This window comes from Sphaerodactylus townsendi, linkage group LG06 (assembly GCF_021028975.2).
Source record: "Sphaerodactylus townsendi isolate TG3544 linkage group LG06, MPM_Stown_v2.3, whole genome shotgun sequence".
In the NCBI taxonomy this organism is placed as follows: domain Eukaryota; kingdom Metazoa; phylum Chordata; class Lepidosauria; order Squamata; family Sphaerodactylidae; genus Sphaerodactylus; species Sphaerodactylus townsendi.
In genome coordinates, this window is record NC_059430.1 from 24606038 (window position 1) to 24629911 (window position 23874).

Consider the following 23874-nt stretch of genomic DNA (forward strand, 5'->3'; position numbering starts at 1 on the left):
ACTCTAAAAGCACTTTATGCCCTACACCAGCAGGGTATTTCTGTTCCACACGTGCTCTGGCTGCCTCCAATGATCTCTAGGATAACTCTGTTTTGCAGCTTTGCTGGAAGGCCTAGAGGTTGGAGACCCCCTACAATGACTTCTTCCAGGAGGCTGTTCCAAACATAGTTGATCTTAGCCAAAAGGCTAAAGAACTGTTGTTATGGTAAAGAGGTGACAAGATGGTGACAGATGAGTAGCTTCGCTTAGTTTTTTATTACATTTTTAACTGATTAGACTACCTTATCTGCCTTGGATTCCTAGATATTTCGATTTATTGGGCTATCTGCATCTTTATACTTTGAATGCTGGCTGGACTGCCTGGTGAAATCAGTAGGTTTTGCAGCTGTAAAATCAGTAGATTTTTATAGCCGCTTATACAGGAAAGCTTGGGCCCAGATTGTTGCCAAATATGCCTTAGACCAGTTAGGTACTGCCAGTAGAACTTGCTGGGAAGAATGAAGCTGCAGAGAAAGGCTGTCTTTCAATTAATTGGGAACAAGAGCCCCAGATCTTGAAGGGTTTCAAAGTTCCAATTACTGTGTTTTTATGTTGACTTTTTTACAATTTTTATGTATGATTGTATAGTTTTTCATGATGGATGCAAATAATAAACTACATATTAATGTTGCTGAGTGCTAAAACTGGGTTACTAGAGGACATTGGTCCTGAGCAGAAAAGTAGAGATGTTTTAATCTTCCAACACAAACACTCAGTGTTGGCAATTCTGCTTGCTATTAACCACATCTCCTATATGTAAACTTCTGGAAAATAAGGAACAAATTCCCATCCCATAGACAACAAACCTATGAATAAACCAATAATTTATCTTAACTAAAATGCCTTAATCCCAAATATAACTCTTATAATTGATAGCTTTGGAAATTTCACGATTGGTAAATACTCCAATGCTCCAGGAGCAAGTAAAATGCTGACCTTGTTGGCATTTTGGCAGGTAAATGCAGAAAATTATCTAGACCAGCCAGACAACTTTCTCCGAGGTTGCCCCTTGCAGTGAAAAATAGCCGGCCTAGACTTCCTTCCCCACTCCAAATTCTGATGAGAATTCCATACATGACAGTTCATGGAAATGAGCAAGGACAGGACACAGTAAGAGGCCATTTGAGGGTACAGGTGATGACAAGCTCTTAATAGATGTCACAGGAAGAGAAGGACTCAATGTCTCCGGCAAGCAGTGATTTATATGGCATTTTTGTGCTGTAAAGAATGGGGGCAATCAAAGTGTGCCTGTCACGTGGGCAGCCACTAACAAGATAGGCACAATGGATTTTCATTCTTCTCTGTAACCAGATTTCTGAAGTTACCCTAATATGGTTTCAGTAATATTTAAGTATCTTCCATGGACCAAATAATGCTGTGCTCTGTTTGCTCTACAATACTGCTCTTCCTCACATTTCTAAAGCTGGATATATATAAAAAAAGTGACAGTAGCCTCTTAAAATGCCACCATATAGAAGTTGCTCCATTTGGCAGGTGGGAACTGCCAGCAGAACATCCTGGGAAGAATGAAGCTGCTGCTATAGAACATGCAGAGATGTGGCAAGCTGTGCGTGCGCGCCCCGTAGATTTGCAAACAATATTGCTTCTCTAATTTCACACTTTTTATTATACTTTGTTCGGAATTTTATTACAAACTGGGCTATAAGCACTGCATAGTTTAAAGGGTGGTAAATTTAATCAGCAGATATTTATGACAGAGCTCATGAATCTGTGATTAAAATATGCTGGTAGCTTGCATTGGGGAAATGGAGGCAGAGCTACTGTTAGCCCAGGAAAAACTGCTTCTTGTTGAGAAAGGTGGTGGTCAGAATATGATGTTCCGGGCTTTGCATAAGCGCATAATTGTAGAACAGCACCTTTCCAGTATCTCCCATTATATTCACTCTCTGTTAAATTCAATGAATCCCTCCTTTTTACACTTTTCACCAAGTGCATCTTTTCTTTGAGCATCTTTAACGTTATGGAGAACTTTTCTACTCTGCAAATAAGATGTTACTTCACCCCCATTAGTGAAGTTGTGTAAACAGCAAAAACAAACAGAAGTGCTGGGGGGCGGGGGGGAGTATAATGCTTGGAAAGGTATAATGGAGCACAGACCCCAAAGAGCCTGGAACAAAGGGGAAATGGAGCTCTCAAGCCCTTTAATCACCCTGCTGGCACTTGAATCATTAATCCACCTGCATTTTGAAATAGCTCCACAAACTCCAAACAAAAATGTTAAAAAGAAAAGTAGTTCAGGTCACAGAAACCTGATATGAGTGACACTTAAAGTCGTCTTTTTTCATGATTATGGCAGGAACTTAGCCCTGGTTCCATTTTAAGGGACAGGTTTCTGAATAGTTGTCAGATGAACAAGACAAATCAACAAATTTCACACAACCAAAGGCACTAACTCTTGGAAACAAACAAAACAATTACTCCCACATGCAGTCTCTCTCATATGCAAAGAGTGCACATATAACTTCCCCAAGCAATCCATTACACAACAGTCTCCGATGACAGTACAGATACAAATACACAAGAAAGGTTGAATAGAAATGTAGTCCTAAACAGTAGTCCTAATAGGAGATTCTTGGAACGTTTTTAATACATAGCACATCCTCAAAAGAGCAATTAAATTATTTGACCAGTTTTAAACACTACATAATGATATTATGTGTGTGAGAGGGAGAGCACAACAGCAAGCATCCATAGAGGTTTATGAGTTTCTTCTGATGTTATTATGTAATACTCTTGGGAGAGCACTGGCACGATACTTTCTTGATAAAAACTACTGTATCAGAAGTACTCACACCTGGATACTGACTCAGACAATGGCATATTTTCCATCATGAAAAGGTAATGAAAAGGAGCAGCGGTGGCAAAGTGGTTAAGAGCAGGTGTACTCTAATCTGGAGGAACCGGGTTTGATTCCCCACTCTGCCACCTGAGCTGTGGAGGCTTATCCGGGGAATTCAGATTAGCCTGTACATTCCAACACACGCCAGCTGGGTGACCTTGGGCTAGTCACAGTTCTTCTGAGCTCTCTCAGCACCACCCACCTCACAGGGTGTTTGTTGTGAGGGAGGGAAGGGTAAGGAGTTTGTAAGCCCCTTTGAATCTCCTATAGAAGAGAAAGGGGGGAAATAAATCCAACTCTTCTTTTAATATGAAAGCGAGAGGAACATCATCAAGTGAGACTATGAGAATTTTGATTACATCACTTCTGGGTGTGGAGGTTTGTAAAATATGCAAGGCCCTAAAAGACATAATTGTAAATTAAATATAAGCACAATTCAATGGGAGGGCAAACTGACTAGGGGACTGGCACGAGATTCCGCTGAAGTGTCTGCCCCCTCTGCCGGCACAAGGGGCACCCTCACTGGTGGAGGTGGCAAAGGCGTGGCAGCCGCCCACCGCACAGTTCTGTGGTGGCAAAACTGTAAAGCTGGGGCCACCGCAGAGGAACACTAGTATCCAATTGTATGCTGGCGCAGGAGGGGCCAGGCCGGGGCATTTCCAATGTTAGTTGGCTAATGTTAGTTTGCAACCAGGTATGCTGTGGCCTGGGGCTCGGAGTAACTCCATTTAATCCTATGGAGGGCTTTCTGGTGGTAGGGTTTTTCTTGCCTCCCCATGCCACTGGAAAGCTCTCTGGAGGTGGGAGGTTGACATGGCAGAGATGCCATCCCCAGTTGCCTTGGACTTTGGACTGGGGCTGCCCAGTTGATGAATATAGTATATAGAACACAACATTTTCTGGTAACTTCTGGATTTTACTATGAACATGGGAACTTGTTAATTAAGGTACACAGATGGTACTACTTTCAGTTCATTAACTGATGATTCTGAGATATTCAAGTCACAGTATCTCTTAGACTACAGAACATAATGCCAGCACTGCAAGTTAGAGAGCTTCTATAGGTTTGTTTACCTCAGTTTTAAAAGGAGAGATAAAAGGGTCACACCAGAACAAAAAATAAAAAATAATGCCAAAGCCGATTGTAGAAAATAGGTAAAATATATTTTATTATTCTGTCTCAGCCCAAAGGCTTTTTAAGGAAAATCTGTTAGTTTTTCAGTAGTTTTTCAAAGAAGAGTATCATTTGAAAAACCACTGCCAGACAAACAGATTCCCCTGAAAAAGCCTTTTGGATGAAACACATAGGAAATATTAACTAATAAAATATATTTTTACCTATTTCCATCATCGGTCTTGGCCTAATTTTTTATTACCTCAGTTCTAAGCAGGTGAGCAAAAAATTAACTCTGGCGCAAAGCACTGACTTCCTTTAAATTTTGTTCAACAACTGTTTGTCAGAAATGAAATGCTTTTCTACAGCTTTTCCCTTCACCAACTCATACCATCCTTCCCAGGGAGAAATAATGCATATAGGTATTTCTGAAACTCTCACACTGCAAATTTCCTCCCAGGATTACTAATTCCAGGCAGCCTTCTCGTTGTTGCAACATGGCACTAATGTGTTTACTTTACGCAGCTGTTCCAGTTTAGATCTGTGTAAATCATAAAGGCAGCTGCACATGTACAGTTTGCCACACTACATTAGCATTCTACTGCTTTTATCTACATTATTTTTTTCCATTTAGGTAAGCTACAGCATGAGAGATTGTATACACTGAATCATAGCTCAATTGTGTGTGTGTGTGTGTGTGTGTGTGTGTGTGTGTGTGTGTGTGTGTGTATACATGGCAAGTAATTGCAGATTCAACATGCTTTGTTTTCCATTCAATTAAAGGAAGACATTAATCTGAAAGCTAAACAATGTGAGTTGCATCTGAACTTTTAAAAAAAACCAAATGCCCATCCACCTGGGATCCTTCCATTAGCTAAAAGGAATGCAAATCCCATGGTGTGCCCAATGACATGCTGCAAGCCACACACTTGCTTAGGTACAGACTTTACTTAAGATAGTAGGGGGAGATTATTATAAGAATACAAAGAACAGAAAACTGCAGTAAGAGCTAATTGTGCCAGTTCTGTTTCAGAAATCAATTACAGGAATTTTCCAGGTATGATCTTAAGACAGGTGCAATGGAACATGGGACAGAATTACACCATTCCAAAGTAGAAAGGATGGAAATATGTCTACCCATCTTAAGTGGGCTTCAGTAAGTGCACCAATTCATTTCAGATAGTGTAGCATTCTGTGCTACTTTCAAATACATGGATGTATTCTCATGAGCCACGCTGTGTTGAAGAAATATGGAAATATAATGCCAGAGACTTCTCTGAAAGAAGACTCGTTTGTTAAAGACAAACATGTGTATTATAATTTCTTTTTGAAGAAACAGTTGCACCCATGAATCATACCCATGTCAGAACATATGTCAACATTTAATGAGAAGCAGCCCTCCTTTCACAATCAAAGTAATGTAAACCCCTTTCCTCCTGTCCTGCCCCCCCCCCCCCGCCCCCAACCAAGTGGGATGAACAGCTATAAAATGAGGTTCAACTTCTCCTGGAATTTTCCCAATATAAATTGATGGCATTTAACATTGCTAATGCTTTTATAATCTCTTGTAGGGGCTTTTTAAAAACAGTCAACCTAATGGTATTTATTTTACAAAGGAAGAATGAAAGAATACAAAAGCATAAGTTCACTCAACTAAATCTTCCTAAACATCTTGTATCATTTTTAATGTAAGATCATATAAGATTAAACCCACTAAAAGGCACACATTCAACGGGCAAAACATATCCGGGAACAAATGTGGTCAAGGTACAAAAAGATACTATCGTACAATACATCGCTGCCAGGCCAGTTAAAATTGTCATAGGTTAGAACAGTGGTTCTCAACCTGGGGGTCGAACGACCCTTTCACAGGGGTCGCCTAAGACTCTCTGCATCAGTGATCTCCGTGTGTAAAATGGATAAATGTTAGGGTTGAGGATCACTACAACATGAAGAACTGTATTAAAGGGTCACGGCATTAGGAAGGTTGAGAACCACTGGGTTAGAACATAATGTCTTTGTACTCCAGTTGAAAAAAAGTTTTATATTATTTTTACTGGGAAATTGGGTCTGTTTCTAAAAATGTGTGCATCAATAAAGTATGGGGTTATAATTAACAAAAAAACGGAATGAACTCAACTGTCTGAAAAGAAATATAAATGGTTAACACCTAATATTTTTTCATATTACGAAAGGGCTTATTTTATTGAGGTCTCTGCGCCATTATGTGTTTTACAATGTTTTGTCTTTTCATTTAAACCACAGAGGGAAAAGGTATGTTCATTGCTCAGAAAATCCCCCAAAGGATCATTCATTCATCACCTTGGAATTGTAATGAATTTTATAAATTACTACACATCTAGTAAATTAAAGTCGGCATTGCTCCCTGTGTTATCTTAAGATTGCTCTTGCCCAGATATTTTTCTGAATATTCAGTAGCGGTAGCATGACAAAAATGCAACATTTGTGAAAAAATACACCAAACCACATGATCATCTTAACATTCAATTAAATAATTGCATGAAGCTACGTTTGCTAAGTTCCAGAAAGAACTTGGCATGAGAGGACAAAAAGACTACTTGTTTCATGCTAAGTTATCAGAAAAGAAAAAAGAGAGGAGAATGCAAGAGCAAGATAAGGGCCTCTGGCTTCTGCAGGAGAATGAAGGTTTTTTTACAGCTTGACATTCAGGGCTTCTAGCCAGGCAGATCCAGCTCTGTGAACAAGACAGCGCTGGCAATGAAGTGCCACAGTGATAAGAGCCACTGAGGAAGAGTAAGTGGTGATCATGTTGGACAACTGTGCAAGTTTAGCAACTCTATTTTTCTCACTTCTGGCTCCTAACACACATAGCTCCTAACACACACCTTGGCTTTAGGTTAAAAGGCAATAAAAGGCAAAACTACACATAAAAGCAGAAAGCCAGCCTAGGATGGCTACTGCACAGTTATGTCTCTGCAAGCATGAATTTATCTGCCTGTCAGGCAGACGTTATACATATGTGCTGGGAACTAAGAGAGATAGGTTGGAGATGGTGGTTTGACCCAAGAGACTTAACTGGCACAGGGCAAAGGGTGCTTGTTTCAAGTGCTGCCTAGGTAGATTGGTAAGCAGTGCCGGGGAATAACTGATGGATGGCACTAATGATGCTGGAAATGTAGTTGTGCAGTTCGTGGGGTGTGTGTGTGTGTCTGGGGGGATTTGGATTACTAGGCAAGAGATGGCTTTTTAATGATTATTTGTGAAGCTATGTTTTGTTGTTTCATGTGCAAGGGCAGCCAGACAGAGAGAGATTAGAGGTCTCAATGAGCGAATCAGATGGTTGTGCTTGGATGAAGGGTTTAGATTTGTTAGGCACTGGGGAACTTTTTGGGTCCGGGCAGAGGTACAATAAATACAGAGAGACCCTAATATCAAAAAGAGCTGCACAGCAGCTTTTAACACTGGGTATTAAGTGGTGTCAAGTCACTTCCGACTTGTGGTCACCCTATGAATCAATGTCCTCCAAAGCATCCTATTGTCAACAGCCTGGCTCATATCTTGCAAACTGAGGGCTTTGGCTTCTTTTGTAGAGTCAATCCATCTCATTTTGGGTCTTCCTCCTTTCTCTCTTTTAACGCTAGCTCTTGGGCAACTGACACTTGTTGAAGGCCATACAATATTGGGATGATTTATCCCTTTGCATTGAGGATTACTGACTCAAGTGATCTACAGGAGGACAAATTAGACATTTACAGTGCGTGTGTGCCAAGAAAGAACACCTAGTTAAGTAGATTAAAAAGCCATGTGGCAAAAATGTGCAAACAGAATTGTTTGGCGAAGGGAATGAAATACAGGCATTCCAATATTAGAAACCTCCATGATACTATAGGAAAGCTGCAGTGCTTTTTGCTCAAGGAGGCCACAGGTAGGGTGGGCATTGCAGAAACATTATATGATTAGGTAAAATCAGTAACATTTATACGTTCTGTTGTGCTATGTATTACTGGTAAACAGTCAGTTTGGTTGGTTTAATTTAAGAAAACAAGGCACCCCCAAATGCTTAGAGAACAGAAAGAAAAGTTAATTATTAAGTCAAGTGGTCATTAAGCAGGTTATTAGAAGTTCTGTAATTAAAAAAAAAGAACAGGGAACCAGCTGTGAGATGCTGAGAGAAGAAACTTTTAGGCCCAAAATACCCAAAGGAGGAAAATATGGTCTATTTCTCACAAATGTGTGAAGACAGGAATAGAACTGAAATGCACTCCATTCCTGGAACGGTGTGGTAGACACATTTATCTTCAGAAATCCTTGTTGTTTTGAATTGTTGGACTTGGTTGCCTCTGTTAGCTTCCTGGAATTTGGCTGCTATTTTACTGTCATATTTTTGGACTACAATTGTTTTTAAGTTAAAAAAATGCAAGGAGAGAAGGTCAAACATAAGAGATGAAAACCAGAGGCGGTAAAAAATGTACAAGCACTAAAAATCAGGACTTGCATTATCATCCAGAATTCATTTGTAGTCATTGCTGGCATTTTATTGCAAATACTCCGGGTTCACATATACTACACTGAATCATTCTGCCAATATTCTTAAACTAAAAGCTGGGGTGGGGGGAGCCAGATATACCTTCAGTACAGACTAATTTGATGTCAGTAAACTGTATCATAGTTTAATTCAGAAGAAGAGACACTTCATGTCACAGTAACAACGTTAACATCACTTTTTAAAAGCCAGCACAGAAAAGTGGGAAAAACGCAGAGCAAGGCAGATAGGGAGTTTAGTGAAGATAGCACGAAGAATGGATGAAAGACACTACTGTGTAGCTGGACAAGGATGATGAATTCCAACTCAATCTTGGTTTGAGAGGAAAGAAAACATACCATATTTATCTGAAAGGAAGGCAGCCCTGAATGTAAGGCAACCTCCTAAAAATATTATGCAGCCCCCCAGTTTTTAAAAACTAAATACAACCGTAGCTTGTACATGAATGTAAGATGACCCCCCTCTTTTTTTTGATGGCGTACCTGATAAAAAAAGCCAGTTTTGCATTGGACTGAATAATGAATTATACTTTGTTGTGAAATAGGCCCAGAGACAGAGTTGTCATTGGTAAGGTCTATCCATCATCAATTTCATAGAATCATAGAGTTGGAAGAGACCACAAGGGCCATCAAGTCCAACCCCTTGCAATGCAGGAATATATAATCAAAGCACTCCCAACATATGCTCATGTAGCCTCTGTTTAAAAACCTCCAAAGAAGGCGACTTCACCACTCTCCGAGGCAGTGAATTCCACTGTTGAACAGCTCTGACGGTCAGGAAGTTCTTCCTAATGTTTAGGTGGAATCTCTTTTCCTTCACCTTGAATTTCAGTCAGGTTGCAGGTCCACGAATAGCTCTAAGTCTGAAATCTTGTTCTAATGGGTGCTAGGACTAGCCTATGCTCTTAAGTACTGTAATAAGCTCAGAACGATCCATCCATACCCCCCTCCTAAGCAAGGAGTGTTTCTTAAACTACTCAGGATAGCACACAACATTTTCAGTTCCTGCTACACTCCACAGCTTCCTGGTGGCTCCTCCACTAAGTAGGGTTTGGTGATGGTGATTGAGGATGCAGATGTGGGGCTCTGGCTGCTTACTGGTTTGATGTATGTGCCTGATGACTTGCTCTGGGGCTCAGGTATGGAGATGCTGCTCCCCAATTGGCCATGCTGACAGAGGCTGATGGGAATTGTAGTTCCTGAACATCTGGAGAGCCGCAGGTTCCCTACCCCTGCCTTAGATACTATGACTCTTTGTAGATTTATTGCATATAGCCTCTGAATACTTAACAAGTTTTATCTGTGTTCAACTTAAGCACACCAATAACAAAGCATGAAGACTCTGACCTGCTCCATTGTCATCTTCTGCAGCTCCTTCTCCCAAGCTGCACGGTCATCATCCAGGTGGTAGGATGCAGGCGGGGTGAGTCCACGGAGAATCAGGGGGTCCCGGTCATGACACAGGGCTGTCAAATGTCCAATATACAACTTCAACTTGCTGCGATTCTGATCAAGATCTAAAAGAGGCTGAATTACCTACAATAAGAAAAAGTGTGCCAATTATAGCCTGAAATGTAAGCAAAATGGTATCTCACAGTGTGCAACACAAAGTTGGAAGAGGGTTAAATTATATATTAATCACTTATTATAAATTAAAATCTAATTTGGGATGAACAACGAATTTAGGAAATGGATGAAAATCTACTTTTTCTTTTAACTTGAAAGGGGAACATAACCAAACTGACACATTTAAACAACAACAACAAATTCTTTACTGTATGTTAGAAAATTATTTAAAGCTACTTTGGGGTTTGAAAAAGTCATTTTGGTAGAGAAAGAGTGCAGAGCTAAGGTTCAATGGATTTATGGCCCATTAAACTTTAATATATAAAAAAGGACAGTCCTAAAAATACAAATTTTGCAATGGCATTCAATCTCCAAACTGTTCGCAGGCAGGCAAATGTGCAGCTGCACCTGCTGTATCTCAGCAGCCACAAGGTGTTTTTCCAGTTGTACTCCACTAACCCTACTCATGAATGTGGAAGAGTGATAATCTCTTAATCAACAGAAACAGGTGCTGGCACAACTTTCAGCAGCGTCCATGAACACACAATTGCTCTGGTCCCTTTGTTATGTTTCCAACACTCTTTGAATGGATTAACGGCTGTGCAACAGGAGAGGAGCTGAAAGTTACAGATTAGTGGTGTCAAAACCTTTTTCCAGTAAGACTGTAGAATCCTGTTTATAGTACATTAGGATTAGCATATTAGCACTGTATAAAGAAACAGCATAGAACAGAACTGTGAGGGAGCTTAGATTAAAAAAGGCAATGCCATAGGTCAAAGGAAAGGACCAAAAGACAGAGGAGAGTTTTGAGAAGGCTTTGACAGGCTTAAACAAGGAAAGCTATGAAATGTTACTGACACTGTTTGTAGTAAACTGCACCAAAGAGCAGAAACACTAGCATTCCTATGAGATGTTACAAAATTCTTCATATTAGCACACTTACAGTAGTAGCTTACCATTTTTAGCTAGTAAGTCAAAGGTATGCCGCAAGCAATACAGTAAGTGTTCTATAAGGAGCAGATAATTTGTCAGCAATTCCAGCTCTGTAGGTTTTACTGCAAAGTGAAGCCATGTTGTAACACATCTCTATTAAGTTTAGCTACTGAAATTCAGTGTTTTAGTCTGGAATCTGTGTAAGCAGTTCTCAACCTATTTGAGCCCTGGAAATGATATCTTGAAAACAGTACATAGTATGGTCTGGCAATGTTACTTTCCTCGAGTATGTAGCCAAAATGCTGAGGAATTTAAAAAATTCCTTCTATCCTAATACCTCTTATCATCCCTTCAGCAACTCCCATTTAATCTAGCCTCCACTTCTTTTTGCATGGTATTTTTTGTCTCTCCTGTACCCTGGTTCTTCCTGTTTTCAGAAGTTTGGATTCCATGAGACATAGGATTTTATGGACACTCATTCTAAATGTGAATGAACAGAATCAGGAAAAATATTTGGAAATCCATGCCCCCAACTTCATTCATTTATTTAAAATATCCTCTCTGTTCTTCAGCTGAGGTGGCTCATAACTAAAATCCATACGTTCAAGCTGGTGACTAACCACAACATTACTTGCTATTACAAGTTTGATAGTAAGGAACACCTTTGCCAGATTCATTGTCTCAAAATTGTACATCAAAGTAGATCTGAAACACAACACAATCTCAGCAGCCCCCTTCAACATCAACATATATATATATATTTTAAATCAAGAGGACAGAAATGAAGGACTGTAGAATGTCTGGGGTTGACAGTTTCAAAGTTCAAATACAAAGAAACAGCTGGTCAGTCCACAGACATATGCCGAGCTCTGATATTAACTAGAACAGTGATGGCGAACCTTTTTGAGACCGAGTGCCCAAATTGCAACCCAAAACCCACTTATTTATCGCAAAGTGCCAACATGGCAATTTAACCTGAATACTGAGGTTTTAGTTTAGAAAAAATGGTTTGCGCGCGTTACTCGGGAGTAAGCTTGGTGAAGCAACTGTGGAATGCTTTGAATGGGTGAATCATGACCCTAGGACAGTGATGGCGAACCTTTTTGAGACCGAGTGCCCAAATTGCACTTATTTATCGCAAAGTGCCAACCCGGCAATTCAACCTGAATGCTGAGGTTTTAGTTTTGAAAAACCGGTTGGTTCCTTCTTCCTCCGCCCCACCCGCTCGAGCAGGGGCCAGCCTGCTCTAGCCTCCACAAGTCCCACGCGCACCGCTCTGTGCCCCTCTAGCATCTCTGCCTCCTCTGCCCCCACCCCTGGCATCAGCCACCCGGAGCACAGGCACCAAGCCCGCCAGCCGAGTCCTCCTTGCTCACTGCAGTGTGCGCACATCATGCTCGATGGCCCAAGCCAGCCTAGGTGTGTGTGGGGGTGTGTGTGATTTTTTGCCCCCCACATAACAAACTCTGTGTTTGCGTGCCCACAGAGAGGGCTCCGAGTGCCACCTCTGGCACCCGTGCCATAGGTTCGCCATCACTGAACTTGAACAACAGTGCATGATCCAAACTAGTATATAATACCAAAATGACCCCCCAGATCTCCTTTAACTTTTCCAAGTTTGTTGCTTTCTATAGATGTAAAGAGAACTACAACGGAAAAGCCATTAATTTCAAATTAACATAGTACAAATATTATCTTACCAATGCACAGCAATTGTCTGTCTAGTTAATTCTGTATTCCAATGGTGGGCTTTATTAGATACAAACAGGACATGGAGATTCCAGTTTAAGGAGCTGGAGATTAAAAAAATAAAAAGGCCCACACCAAAATGTTTCTTTGTCAGTTTTTCTCATGAGTACTAATATTATCTAATTTATGAGATTAACAGATTTTAAATTGGAAACTGAAGTGTATTTATCCATGGATAAGGCACTTGTTGAAAGATTGCTAATCTTACTGATACTTATTTTGGGAAGGGCTCTTCTGTTGTCTTGGAGAACAGCAGAGCTCTCAGAGTAGCTCATTCCTTTCTCTTGGGATGCACTAACTGCAAGGAGCAAGTGATGTCCTTATCTCTTTCTCTCCCACAACTAATTTGGGCCGACCACTTAGCTCAAGTCTTAGTGCTTCCCATAGCTACCAGCTTATCTTAAGAGGATGCAAAAGCACCTGCCAGGCAGAAAGGCAGAGCTGGATGGAATTGCCAAGCTGGGTTACAAGTGTTTATACAGCCTAAAGACTGTCTAGGAGCATAATGCACTGACCAGATTGAACCAGAATATTTTACAAAATAACCTTTCTGCTAATTTCTCAGTGACCCTGGGAATCCAAGGAAGGGTTTATTCAGCATCACCAAATTTAAACCTCGTTTCTCCTGAAGGAAAATAAAAACTGATCAAAAAAATACTGATCAAAAATACTGATCAAAAAAATACTGATCAAAAAAAGGAATTTTGACTTTATGGTGAATACATGTAAACACATCTATAGAAGCTGGTTCAGTACAATATGCTATCTTACCTTATTTTATATTAATGCTGAAAATGCTCTCAACCAACAGACTGGCAATATTTATTAAGCATGCTTAATAAATTGTAATATACTGGAACAAACATTTTTGCATCTGAACATACTCAACCTGGGTTGGACTAGTGCAGGGTTTTACTGCCCCGCAGAGGCGTAGCTGGGCCAAACTGCGCCCGGTGCACATACTATATTGTCCGCCCGCCCCTGCCCACGCGGCGCCCCCCTTCTCCCCTTCCCACACTTACCTTAGTTCCTTTCCTTTTTCAGAACTTTTTCAGGCTGCAAAAGGCCTGTTCGCAGTAAAAACGGCCTGATGGGAACTATACTTCCCAGGAGACCTTGTGAGCCCCAAGGTCTCCTGGGAACTGTAGTTCCTCAGGCCGTTTTTACTGCAAACAGGCCTTTTGCAGCCTGAAAAAGTTCTGGGGAAGGGGTGGGAAAAGGGGGAGCGGCCTGAGGCGATTTTCTGCACCCCCCAGGCGTGCACCCTGTGCACGGCACACACCCCGTCCCCTTGTAGCTCTGCGACTGGTAGTACAGTACAAAAGATGTACAAAAGATGATTAATTTGTACTCTCCAGTGCTCTTTTAAGCCTTCACACCAGACATCTGAGATCAAGCAAACAGAATAAAAAATCAAGCTTTTCAATTACTTCTTAGTAGTAATTTGTATGCCTCTTCTTCCAGAAAATTAGACCATTATGCCAATAAAGATAAACCATTAATCATTAACATAACACATATAGCAGCTCTCTCTCCAAGACTGTGCTAGACTCTGAGTCTTCTGGAAAAGCCCCCTATAGAAGCTTATATATCTATCTATCCACATCACAAACAGCAATCAATTTACAAAAGTCTCTGGTCTCAGTGGATTTTAGAATAGCAGATTAACGATTTTTCAGAACTGAGATACTTTGGTAATGGCAGAAATGCACATGGCTCTTAGCTCCTTTCAAACATCCTAATCTTTTAGAATCTTTTATAACAACTTCCGTGGTACACCAAAACCAATACCACCATTTGTCCTATGTCCGACCCGAGCTTCACAACTTTGGAAGTGGGTTTTCTTCCACCCAAGTGAAGGAATACAGAACTTGCCCTACAGGATTGAAGACGAGAGCAAATCACGGCAACATCAAATGCTGTTTTGTGTGCATGTCAGCTTTTCATTTTTTCCCCTCATAAATGTTCTGGAAATTGGCAGGGCACTAAATGGAACTGAAACAAAGTAATATTTCAAGAGGAAGGGAATGAGAAATTATGTGATGACAACTGCTAATGTTGTCATACTGTTCGATATGTTAAGAAACACAAAGCCCAGTTCTTGCAAAAAGCCATAGCAAAGAACCCTTTTTCTGTGCTAGTTAAAACTTTAAAGGTGGGCAAGGACAGCCATACCAAGAGTGCACAACTATTAGTTCCTGATGAATTTAGGAAGGGAAACAACAGATATTTACTCCACTCTGAAAACTGTTTGGATAGGACCTCCAGGTGATAAGGGGTGTTAAGGGTGTTCCATTTATGCTGACAAGGTCCGCTTGATGTCAAAAGGTTGAAACCATGAGAAAAGCACTAAAAATGTATGAGAATGTCCACTAGTGTTTCATACACGAACCTTTTCCATGAATCAAACCTTGCGTCCACTTTGAATATTTGTTTTTCCCGCTCCTAAATCCACTTATTTATCTGTTACTCCTTCCCAAATGAATGATTAAAAGGATTAATACATAGAGACTAGGCTTACATATAGTCAAGAGAGTTCACGTAAACATTTGCTTTCTTTACTGAAAGGGTGGGCAACATACTTTGTGGGGCTGATGACACAGTGGCCTCTTGGCTTCAACACAAACAACAACAACCCTTTAGTGCTCTTTGAAAACAGAACACTCTAATTTTCAACTCCTTTTCAGCATATAACACAATTACAAATTTGTGTGATAATAAGGGGGAAAAATAAACTGAAACTGCATTCAAGAAGCCTTTGGCAAAGACCAAGTGTGGGGAATTGTGGGAAGATGGCTGCCAGCTGTATAAGAGCCAAGTAAGCTCTTGCTGACTTTCTCTTAAAGTCTGAGTGTGACAGGAAATGTGAGACAAAGGGTCTGTGGCTTTGATGGACCAGCTCAGCAGATCCCAAAAAGGTCCAGAATGCATAATGTACCCTTTGTTTTTGTTTGCTTACTTTAGTTGATTGAATTGGTAGTTTTGTAAACTGCTTTGGGTCCCCATGGAGGGAAAAGTAGTAACAAATGCTGTACAAAAGATGATTAATTTGTACTCTCCAGTGCTCTTTTAAGCCTTCACACCAGACATCTGAGATCAAGCAAACAGAATAAAAAGTCAAGCTTTTCAATTACTTCTTAGTAGTAATTTGTATGCCTCTTCTTCCAGAAAATTAGACCATTATGCCAATAAAGATAAACCATTAATCATTAACATAACACAATTATGATAATCTTCAGACCCAAATATATACCTAGGATTCTGGGTGATATTCCCAATCGTTGCATGCAAAGAGCAGCTGAATGTAAGAATAGCTTTTTTGAATAAAACCAATTTAAGGCTTACTTTCAGGGTGTAGTAGTTAAGAGGAGTGGACTCTAATCTGGATAATTGGATTTGATTTACTACTTCTCCACATGAATGGTGGACTCTAAGCTGCGGAACCATGTTTGTTTCCCCACTGCTACACATCAAGCCAGCTGGGTGACCTTGGCCTACTTACAGTGCTCTCAGAACTCTCTCAGCCCCACCTACCTCACAAGATTGGGGGGACAGGAAAGGAAGGAGTTTGTAAGTTGCTTTGATACCCCTTGCAATTGAGAAAAGCATGGTATAAATCCAAATTATTATTATTATTATTTCAAACTAGTTTGATATTAGAATCTACCCTCTTCACAATGTTTCTAATCACCTGCTTAAAATGTGTCCTTGACCTGTAAATGTGACACAGGGCTGTGGTAAAGTCCAGTCACACCTTAGTTAAATCTGTTCACCCATCCAATAATCAAAGTCTACACAATTCCTGCTGGAGGCTATATCATCCGACACCAGAATCAGGAAGAAAAATCAAGAAAGTTCAGTGGTATTATTTCAAGATGGATAGCTACTCCTTAACTAATTAAGTAGCACAAGATTAAAAATAACCAAAATGAGAAAACAAGCAACATGAGAACCAGATAACAGGAAGGGCACTACAATCTAAATGATGGAATTGTACATTAAATTTGAGGAAAGGATTGCCCGGTGGAATAACAGATGGAAGATTAGCTTTAAAGAATGCTTGGCAGGTTTGGCAACGGACAGGGTGAAAGAGGTAACATAGACTGGGATGTTCTGTAATGTAATGATAAGACCTTTAGGTAAAATGAGCCAATTCAGAGTATTATTTCAGATTTATTAACTAGCAGTAATATATATTTACTTTGCAGCAGAACTAACATTTATTCTCATCCATTCACAGCATTTAATAGATTAAACTTCTTAGTTTATTAAAAGATGTGGATTGTTTAGAGGTCAAGCTATAGCTTGGAATGAGGCCTGGAAAGCAGAATACTCTATTTTATTGAGATTACTACAGAAGTTAAATTTTATACGCTGTAGTTTAACCCAGATTAAATGATCCACAGAAATCTAGAGTCAACCTGCTCTTTCCCTTATTCACTAGAACATTCTGTGCATCAAAAGCAGAGCCCAATTATTCATGTAGACCATGTTCAGATGCAACTTTAACAATGTCATGCTGAGAGTTGAGAGCCAGTGTGGTGTAGTGGTCAACAGTGGTGAACTCTAATCCGGAGAATTGGGTTTGATTCCCCCACTCTTCCACATGAGCGGTAACCTCTTATCTGGTGAACTGGAACTGTTTCTCTGCTATGGGTGACCTTGGGCCAGTTACAGTTCTTTGGAACTCTTTCAGCCCCACCTACCTCACAAGGTGCCTGTTGTGGGAAGACAAAGGGAAGGAGTGTTTAAGCTGCTCTGAGACTCCTTACAGGAGAGAAAGGGGGGTATACACACAAACTCCTCTTCCTCATTCATAATTGCCTGGCAGTTTCAGGACGTGGAGATGCTACAGGTTTATCTTATGTCGAAGTTTATCAGTTAGAAATCACATGGTATTATGATATTCTTATTCATAAAATATTAGCCTAGAGAAGGCAGTGCAAAATCGGCAAACTTGAGTATCGTTTCTAGGGAAAGACAAAAGAAGTGCTGAGGTTGGAACTGCCTCTCCTGGTATGATTGTTCTTCAGTACTTCTGTAATTCCCTGATGGGAAGGGACCCAAAGGCGATAATGCTTTGATAGCTCACATCTAAATGGCCTTTGCTGTGGAGCTCCATTCTGTTTCCTGTTTCTATCAATATAAAAGAATACAAATCAAAGTAACACAGATGATGACAGAACTAATTTTCCTTTTAATCCAGATCCTAAAATCACAACACTCATTAATCATGGCTGGACATGAAATTGAGTATTCAGAGCGAACACTGACAAGGACTTTGGCGCCTTGAAAGAGTGGTAGTAGAGAAATAAGGGATAATGCTACATGATTGGGTCTAGCATTTCCTAATGACTAAGGTTTTCAATGCCTAAAAAAAATGCAACTTCGTCTTCATTGGGGAAAACCAGAAACACACATTCAGGAACTTGTGAGAATAATATGACCCACTACTTCTTAATTTATATGCAAACAACTTGATGCAGTAACTTTGATGATGGACCTTCACAACATAAATTTCACAGGCATTACCTTTGACTGACCAGAGGCTGCAACTGCTGCAGAATGCATTAATAACATCCCTTGACGTGCTTTGTGTTATTCAATCTTTACTTGGACATTTAATATTGTGAATGCAGATTAATTTATTGCTGTGGTTTTCTGCATTTCTGGTATTCTCTTCCCAGGGAGTACTTAAACTACATTCCACTGAAAAATTTGGACAGCCATAGAACTACCATGACAAAGTCATACATTGCTGACAGCAGACTTAGATATAATTACCATTGTAAAATTATTATTTTAAAAAATCATCTTGGGCATTCCTTACAAACAGAAGAATTTGACACCTGCTATTCTGAAATATATTTAGCCATTGTTTCTATAGATATATAAATAACATTTGTCTTATTTCTGCAGTTACACATGGGAACTTGCTGCACTTTTTTATTAATTAAATCTTGCTACAATGTTTACTTCTTAGAAAATTGGATTATTATGAGTAACAGAGCCAAAATTCTTGGTCACTCCAAGATGTTCTAACAAGCACACAATCCACTTCCAGATTTTAATTCCTGGAATTTACACACATACCCAAATGTTTTGCTCTGGAAACATAGATATCCATGGCTCCAGGGGGTTGGAACTAGCACACAAAATCTGCTTCCAAAGAGTGACCTCCGTCTGAGGAGATTATATGATAATGGCACCTATTATATTAAAGTCTTTTGATGGGTCTGCAGAAGAAAGGAGAAGATTGAGAGGAAGTTTCTCAATCATAGGGATTATGTAGTACTAGTGGTTGAGCAGAGAGACCACATGCGGTCTGATGACCTAACTAGTTCTGGTTGGACAAGGAAGCAAAATATGGGGGAAAGACATCAAGGTGCATGAAACTTTCCAGAATAATGGCATATGCACACTTGAGAGTGAAAGAAATGAGCAATGCAAACATTAACAGAAGGACTAATGTGAGCAAACGTAAGCAAACGTAAGCTGTTCTAAGACTTCACTACTACTTGGGGATGAAAACTTTAGGAGTTCACCTGCAGAAAAGGATTTTGAGAAGAGCTTTAAAAAGGGCTGAAAAATCACATGTAGCACCAGTAGATTATTTAAAAATACATGGTGGTAGAAGGCTATACTAATACTGATAGATCAGTGGTGTGATTCAGTATAAGGGATTTTCACGTGATCAACAGAAGAATGAAGAAGAAGAAGAAGAAGAAGAAGAAGAAGAAGAGGAGGAGGAGGAGGAGTTTGGATTTATATCCCCCCTTTCTCTCCTGTAGGAGACTCAAAGGGGCTTACAAACTCCTTTCCCTTCCCCCCTCACAACAAACACCCTGTGAGGTAGGTGGGGCTGAGAGACCTCCGAGAAGCTGTGACTAGCCCAAGGTCACCCAGCTGGCATGTGTGGGAGTGCACAGGCTAATCTGAATTCCCCAGATAAGCCTCCACAGCTCAGGTGGCAGAGCTGGGAATCAAACCCGGTTCCTCCAGATTAGATACACGAGTTCTTAACCTCCTACGCCACTGCTGCCACTGAAGGTATTGGGGGGGAGGGGATACAGCCAGAGGCTATGATGGTTATGAAGAAGAGGAAGAAGAGAGATGGTTAGTAACATATCTAGATGTTAACAATTTTATTTGATCTCAGACTGACAAGGAAACAGGTATTGGGTGTTCTGTTGTAGGGAGCTGAGGGAAAGCTGATTCTTTGTTAAGTTTTGAACATTTTTTTTGTTTTTTGCCTTTTTAAAGTCCATGGCAAGTATAACTGAAATAGAATTCCTTTATCTTATATTTAAATACTAACTTTATAAATGTTATGTTGTTTTACAAAATAAATCCTTTACTTTTTGAGCATTTGTGTGTTTAGGCTTAACTCCTCCAATGAGTAGGCCAGAATCTGGTAGTTTTCTAAGCAAAGCTTCTTCTATTGCCCTTAAAGATACCCAAAGAAGGGGGAAAGCAGGAGGATACATGTGTCACAGTGAGGCTTAAGTTTCCAGGGAACCTCCCAGTAAGCCCCAGAGGCTTAAAAACATTTCTTATCAGTAGCATCCACAAATGGAGATGATAGCTAATCCAAGTGATAGCAACAACCTCAAAAACATTTTCACAAGATCTCTGTCCTCTATGCAGATCTTAAGGCGCTGCAAGAAATAAAAAAATAAGGCCAAGACCAGTGGTGCAAAACATATTTTATTACTCAGATAAAATTCCCAAACCATTTCATCCAAGAGGCTTGTTCAGGGAAATCTGTTAGTTTTGCAATGGTTTTTCAAAGAATATAAGTAGCAAGTTGCCAATGGAATGACCTTTCTATATACCATATCTCCTGTGACTGGTGTGGCCCTTTCATTTCTCCTTGCTACTTAGGGAGTTACTACCAGTGCTACTAACAACAATTCTTGCATTCCACTGGGACAGGAAGTAGAAAGTTATGATTCAGTACTGTAAGACTTGGCTTCTCCAGCATATGACAACAGCCTGGGGCTCTAGGTTGAATGTAACATTATGGTTTATCAGGCAAGAAGTTTCACCTTGGATGTGATACATTGAAGGAGTAAGCCCTTCCCACCCTCACCCTTCTGATCTGTCTCAGTAACAATGGAAGGCCTAGATCTTGCAGAATCCATCACAAGGAAGCTGTAACTGGGTGCTGAGCTGAATTTTGCCTGAGGAGAACCTTCCATGAAGGGTGGAGCTTTTCTGTCTCTTCCTCCCCATTTCCTGGCTGCTCAAGCTGCAACTGGGTGCTCTTTTATTAATTACCTTTTGATGTTTCCATTTGTTAAATGATTTTTCATGCTTGTTAGACACCTTGCATGTTCTTTTTGAACAGAAAGGTGGGTTATATGATCATGGTACTAGGCTGCTCACCCTTAGTGCATATAAAAGGGGGGCAGGCACAACTCTGACTATGAATATTAATATTTCACCCACTTTGTACTGACACTTTACTAAGACAAATATTTCCACTTTCTAAAGTAATAAAGGAATCAATTTCTCACCCACTCCCCTTTGTCTATTCTCATTTTTATATTCTGTGTGACTTTTTCTTCTAGCCCTTTCTTGCATCACTCTTGGCTTACCCTTGAACTCATGATTTCAGATATAAAGTTTCAATCTCAGCAAAGCAGTGGTAAACAAGCCCTAATGTCCCAGGAATTTATCTGCTGTCGCAGTTTGGTTTTCCATAGTAACGGGACAGAATAAGAATAATCAGGTCCAGTAACACAAACAAGAACAATCCATTAACACTTTGCTGACAGAATGACAAATCATATTTAGAGACTAGAAAAGGCATGCATTTCCCCTCTTTTCTCTGTTGACGGTGAATTCATTTTGTAACCCCCTCTGATCAATATCTGCCACACTGTTTTCATTTTATGATGAAAATGAGCCCGAACGGCTCCTAATCTGAGTGAATTCCTCATTTTCCCACCAACTTACCTCATCTTACCAATGTTGGCATTCTTCTGAAAATACTTACATTCGCTTAATCATCTTGAACAGCTGATCACCACATACAAACACACAGACACAGCAGAGAAGCAACTCCAAAGGGGCATGAGATCACCAGTGAGCATGAATAAAATCACATTTTTTTTCCAAAAAGGAATTTCCAATTCAACCTCCAGGTTGTGAAATTAAAAGTTTGACCCTGTCCCAGCTGGATTAGCCTTGCCAGATAATTGGACTTGGAATGTAGGATCTGAACAATGTAACAATATATATTTAATGAGGCAATTAATCAGGCAGAATGTGCGCAGAGAGGTTGGAGTTACTTCTTCCTTCAAGTTATTATTAATCTGCTCCAAATCCTCTTTTGTTTCATTAACTGTTTAAAGTTAAATTCAGGGTGATTTGCAATCCTGCAGCAATCTCAACATTGTGCTTAAATCTTGCAAATTCAAAAATAGGAAAATAACCTCTTGGGTCACTTGTTACTTATGTGTTTTTTAAATGCAATACTTAGAGTACAGCTTTGTTGCAAGTGTTTTTAAACTGCAAGTATTTGTAACGATGTTTAAACTGTACTGCTCCTCTACAGGGAGTACGTTCTCCGATTCAACTTGAATCATATTGTTACTTAGCACACTAATTCAAGTCACATGCTCTGGGAGCTTATCCCCACAATGCCACACAGAATAGTAACAAATTTTAAAAGAGATTTAAAAAAAAAAGTACAGTGAACAATCAGGAAAAACATCTACATGCAGAGACCACATTGGAAAGGAAAGGAAAGACACCCAAACCTCATGAATCACACAGAAGCAAGATGCAAGAGTGACCATGGGAAACTTTTCTACTGGTAAAGAAAGCCGATTCTCACCGTTCTGAACAAAATGGCTGAACTAAGAGCAGCTGATTGGCTATGCCCAAATACCCTCCTCCTCATCCTATTGGTTGAGAGAAGAGAAGGGGGAAAAGCCCCAGAGCAGCATGGGAATGAAATAAAGAGTCAGTTAGTATTTAAAGCATACACAAGAATAGTGTTCTAGTGTTAGGAACAAGAAGCTTCTAATTCCTTACAGTGACTATGCTGATGCTTTCAAATATCTTGAAATCATTGTAGTTGCCTTGAACTGTCAATCTCTCATGGTTTAAATACGCTGAAAGCAGATTCCAGCTACCAGACTTTTCTACTGCTGACTGTACTCTTAATCTCCTAGGATCTCTGTCTCTCTTTCAGTCATAAATCACATTACGTAAAATCTCTTGCCCCTTTTCAGCGTGCAAAACAAATATCATTCTATTCTCTAGGAAACTGAGAACTGAAGAGTACTGCTTTAATCCACAACATCAGTGCTGCTTCTTCACCATGACAAATGCTATCACTGACATCTCCAAATAACTGCTTGGAAGTTTCAATCTAGTGATTGGTTCATTACGAATTTTATTAGTTCATTACTAATTTCAATCTAGTGACTGGTTCATTACTAATTTTAAAACCCAGCATGGTAGGAAGTGCTGGGGAGAGTGAATTTGCAAGTGGCCATCATAATTATTCCAACGCGCACACAGATCCACCATGTAAATGAATCAGGATATATTCCCTCCAAATCCATATGCTCGTTTTCAGACTGTTGTCTTTCATAAGTAAGAACCAAACAATGATCACCAATATTTTAACTAAGCTGGCAAATATTGATAAATTGGAAAAATCTTTCTTATTAGTTGGCTCTTGTTTGCGAAGCCCTTTGATACTTCTGAAGCACATTCCAGTGTACTCAGTGAAGGCAGATTATACATTAGAAAGTATACATTTATTCCCTGTTAAGTCAGGCCTCATTGAGCTTGTAAGGGAACAGTGTGCTGTCCTTTAGTGCACAGGCTGTGGTTTCCTCATGGGGAATCAAGACAATTTCTCCCTAACAGCCAGGCAACAAGGCTGAAGATTTAATCAACGAGTGTAGGCTTCCAGGAAGATAAGTAGTTTAGCACACTTTTCACATGAATCACTGCAAAAAAGATAGGAATACACCCTATTCCAGAACAATACTTCTGAAACAGTAAAATCAAATTATTTTGATATGTATACAAGATTAAATACATCTATGTGATGAACACAGCAAGC

At 39.9% G+C, this 23874-nt stretch overlaps 1 protein-coding gene across 9 annotated transcripts in view; it reads right to left on the reverse strand.

The window, feature by feature from the left end:
* ERC1 (ELKS/RAB6-interacting/CAST family member 1) overlaps positions 1–23874 on the reverse strand; it is a 214022-nt gene that overhangs the window by 11550 nt on the left and 178598 nt on the right. For 5 of the 9 annotated variants that reach the window (XM_048499842.1, XM_048499841.1, XM_048499840.1 and 2 more), the window contains one exon: positions 9885–10073. In XM_048499842.1, coding sequence (XP_048355799.1) covers positions 9885–10073 — 189 coding nt within the window. Of the gene's footprint in view, positions 1–9884; positions 10074–22629; positions 22697–23874 lie in introns of those variants that run through there. The other 4 variants (XM_048499846.1, XM_048499844.1, XM_048499845.1 and 1 more) reach the window with 1 other exon arrangement.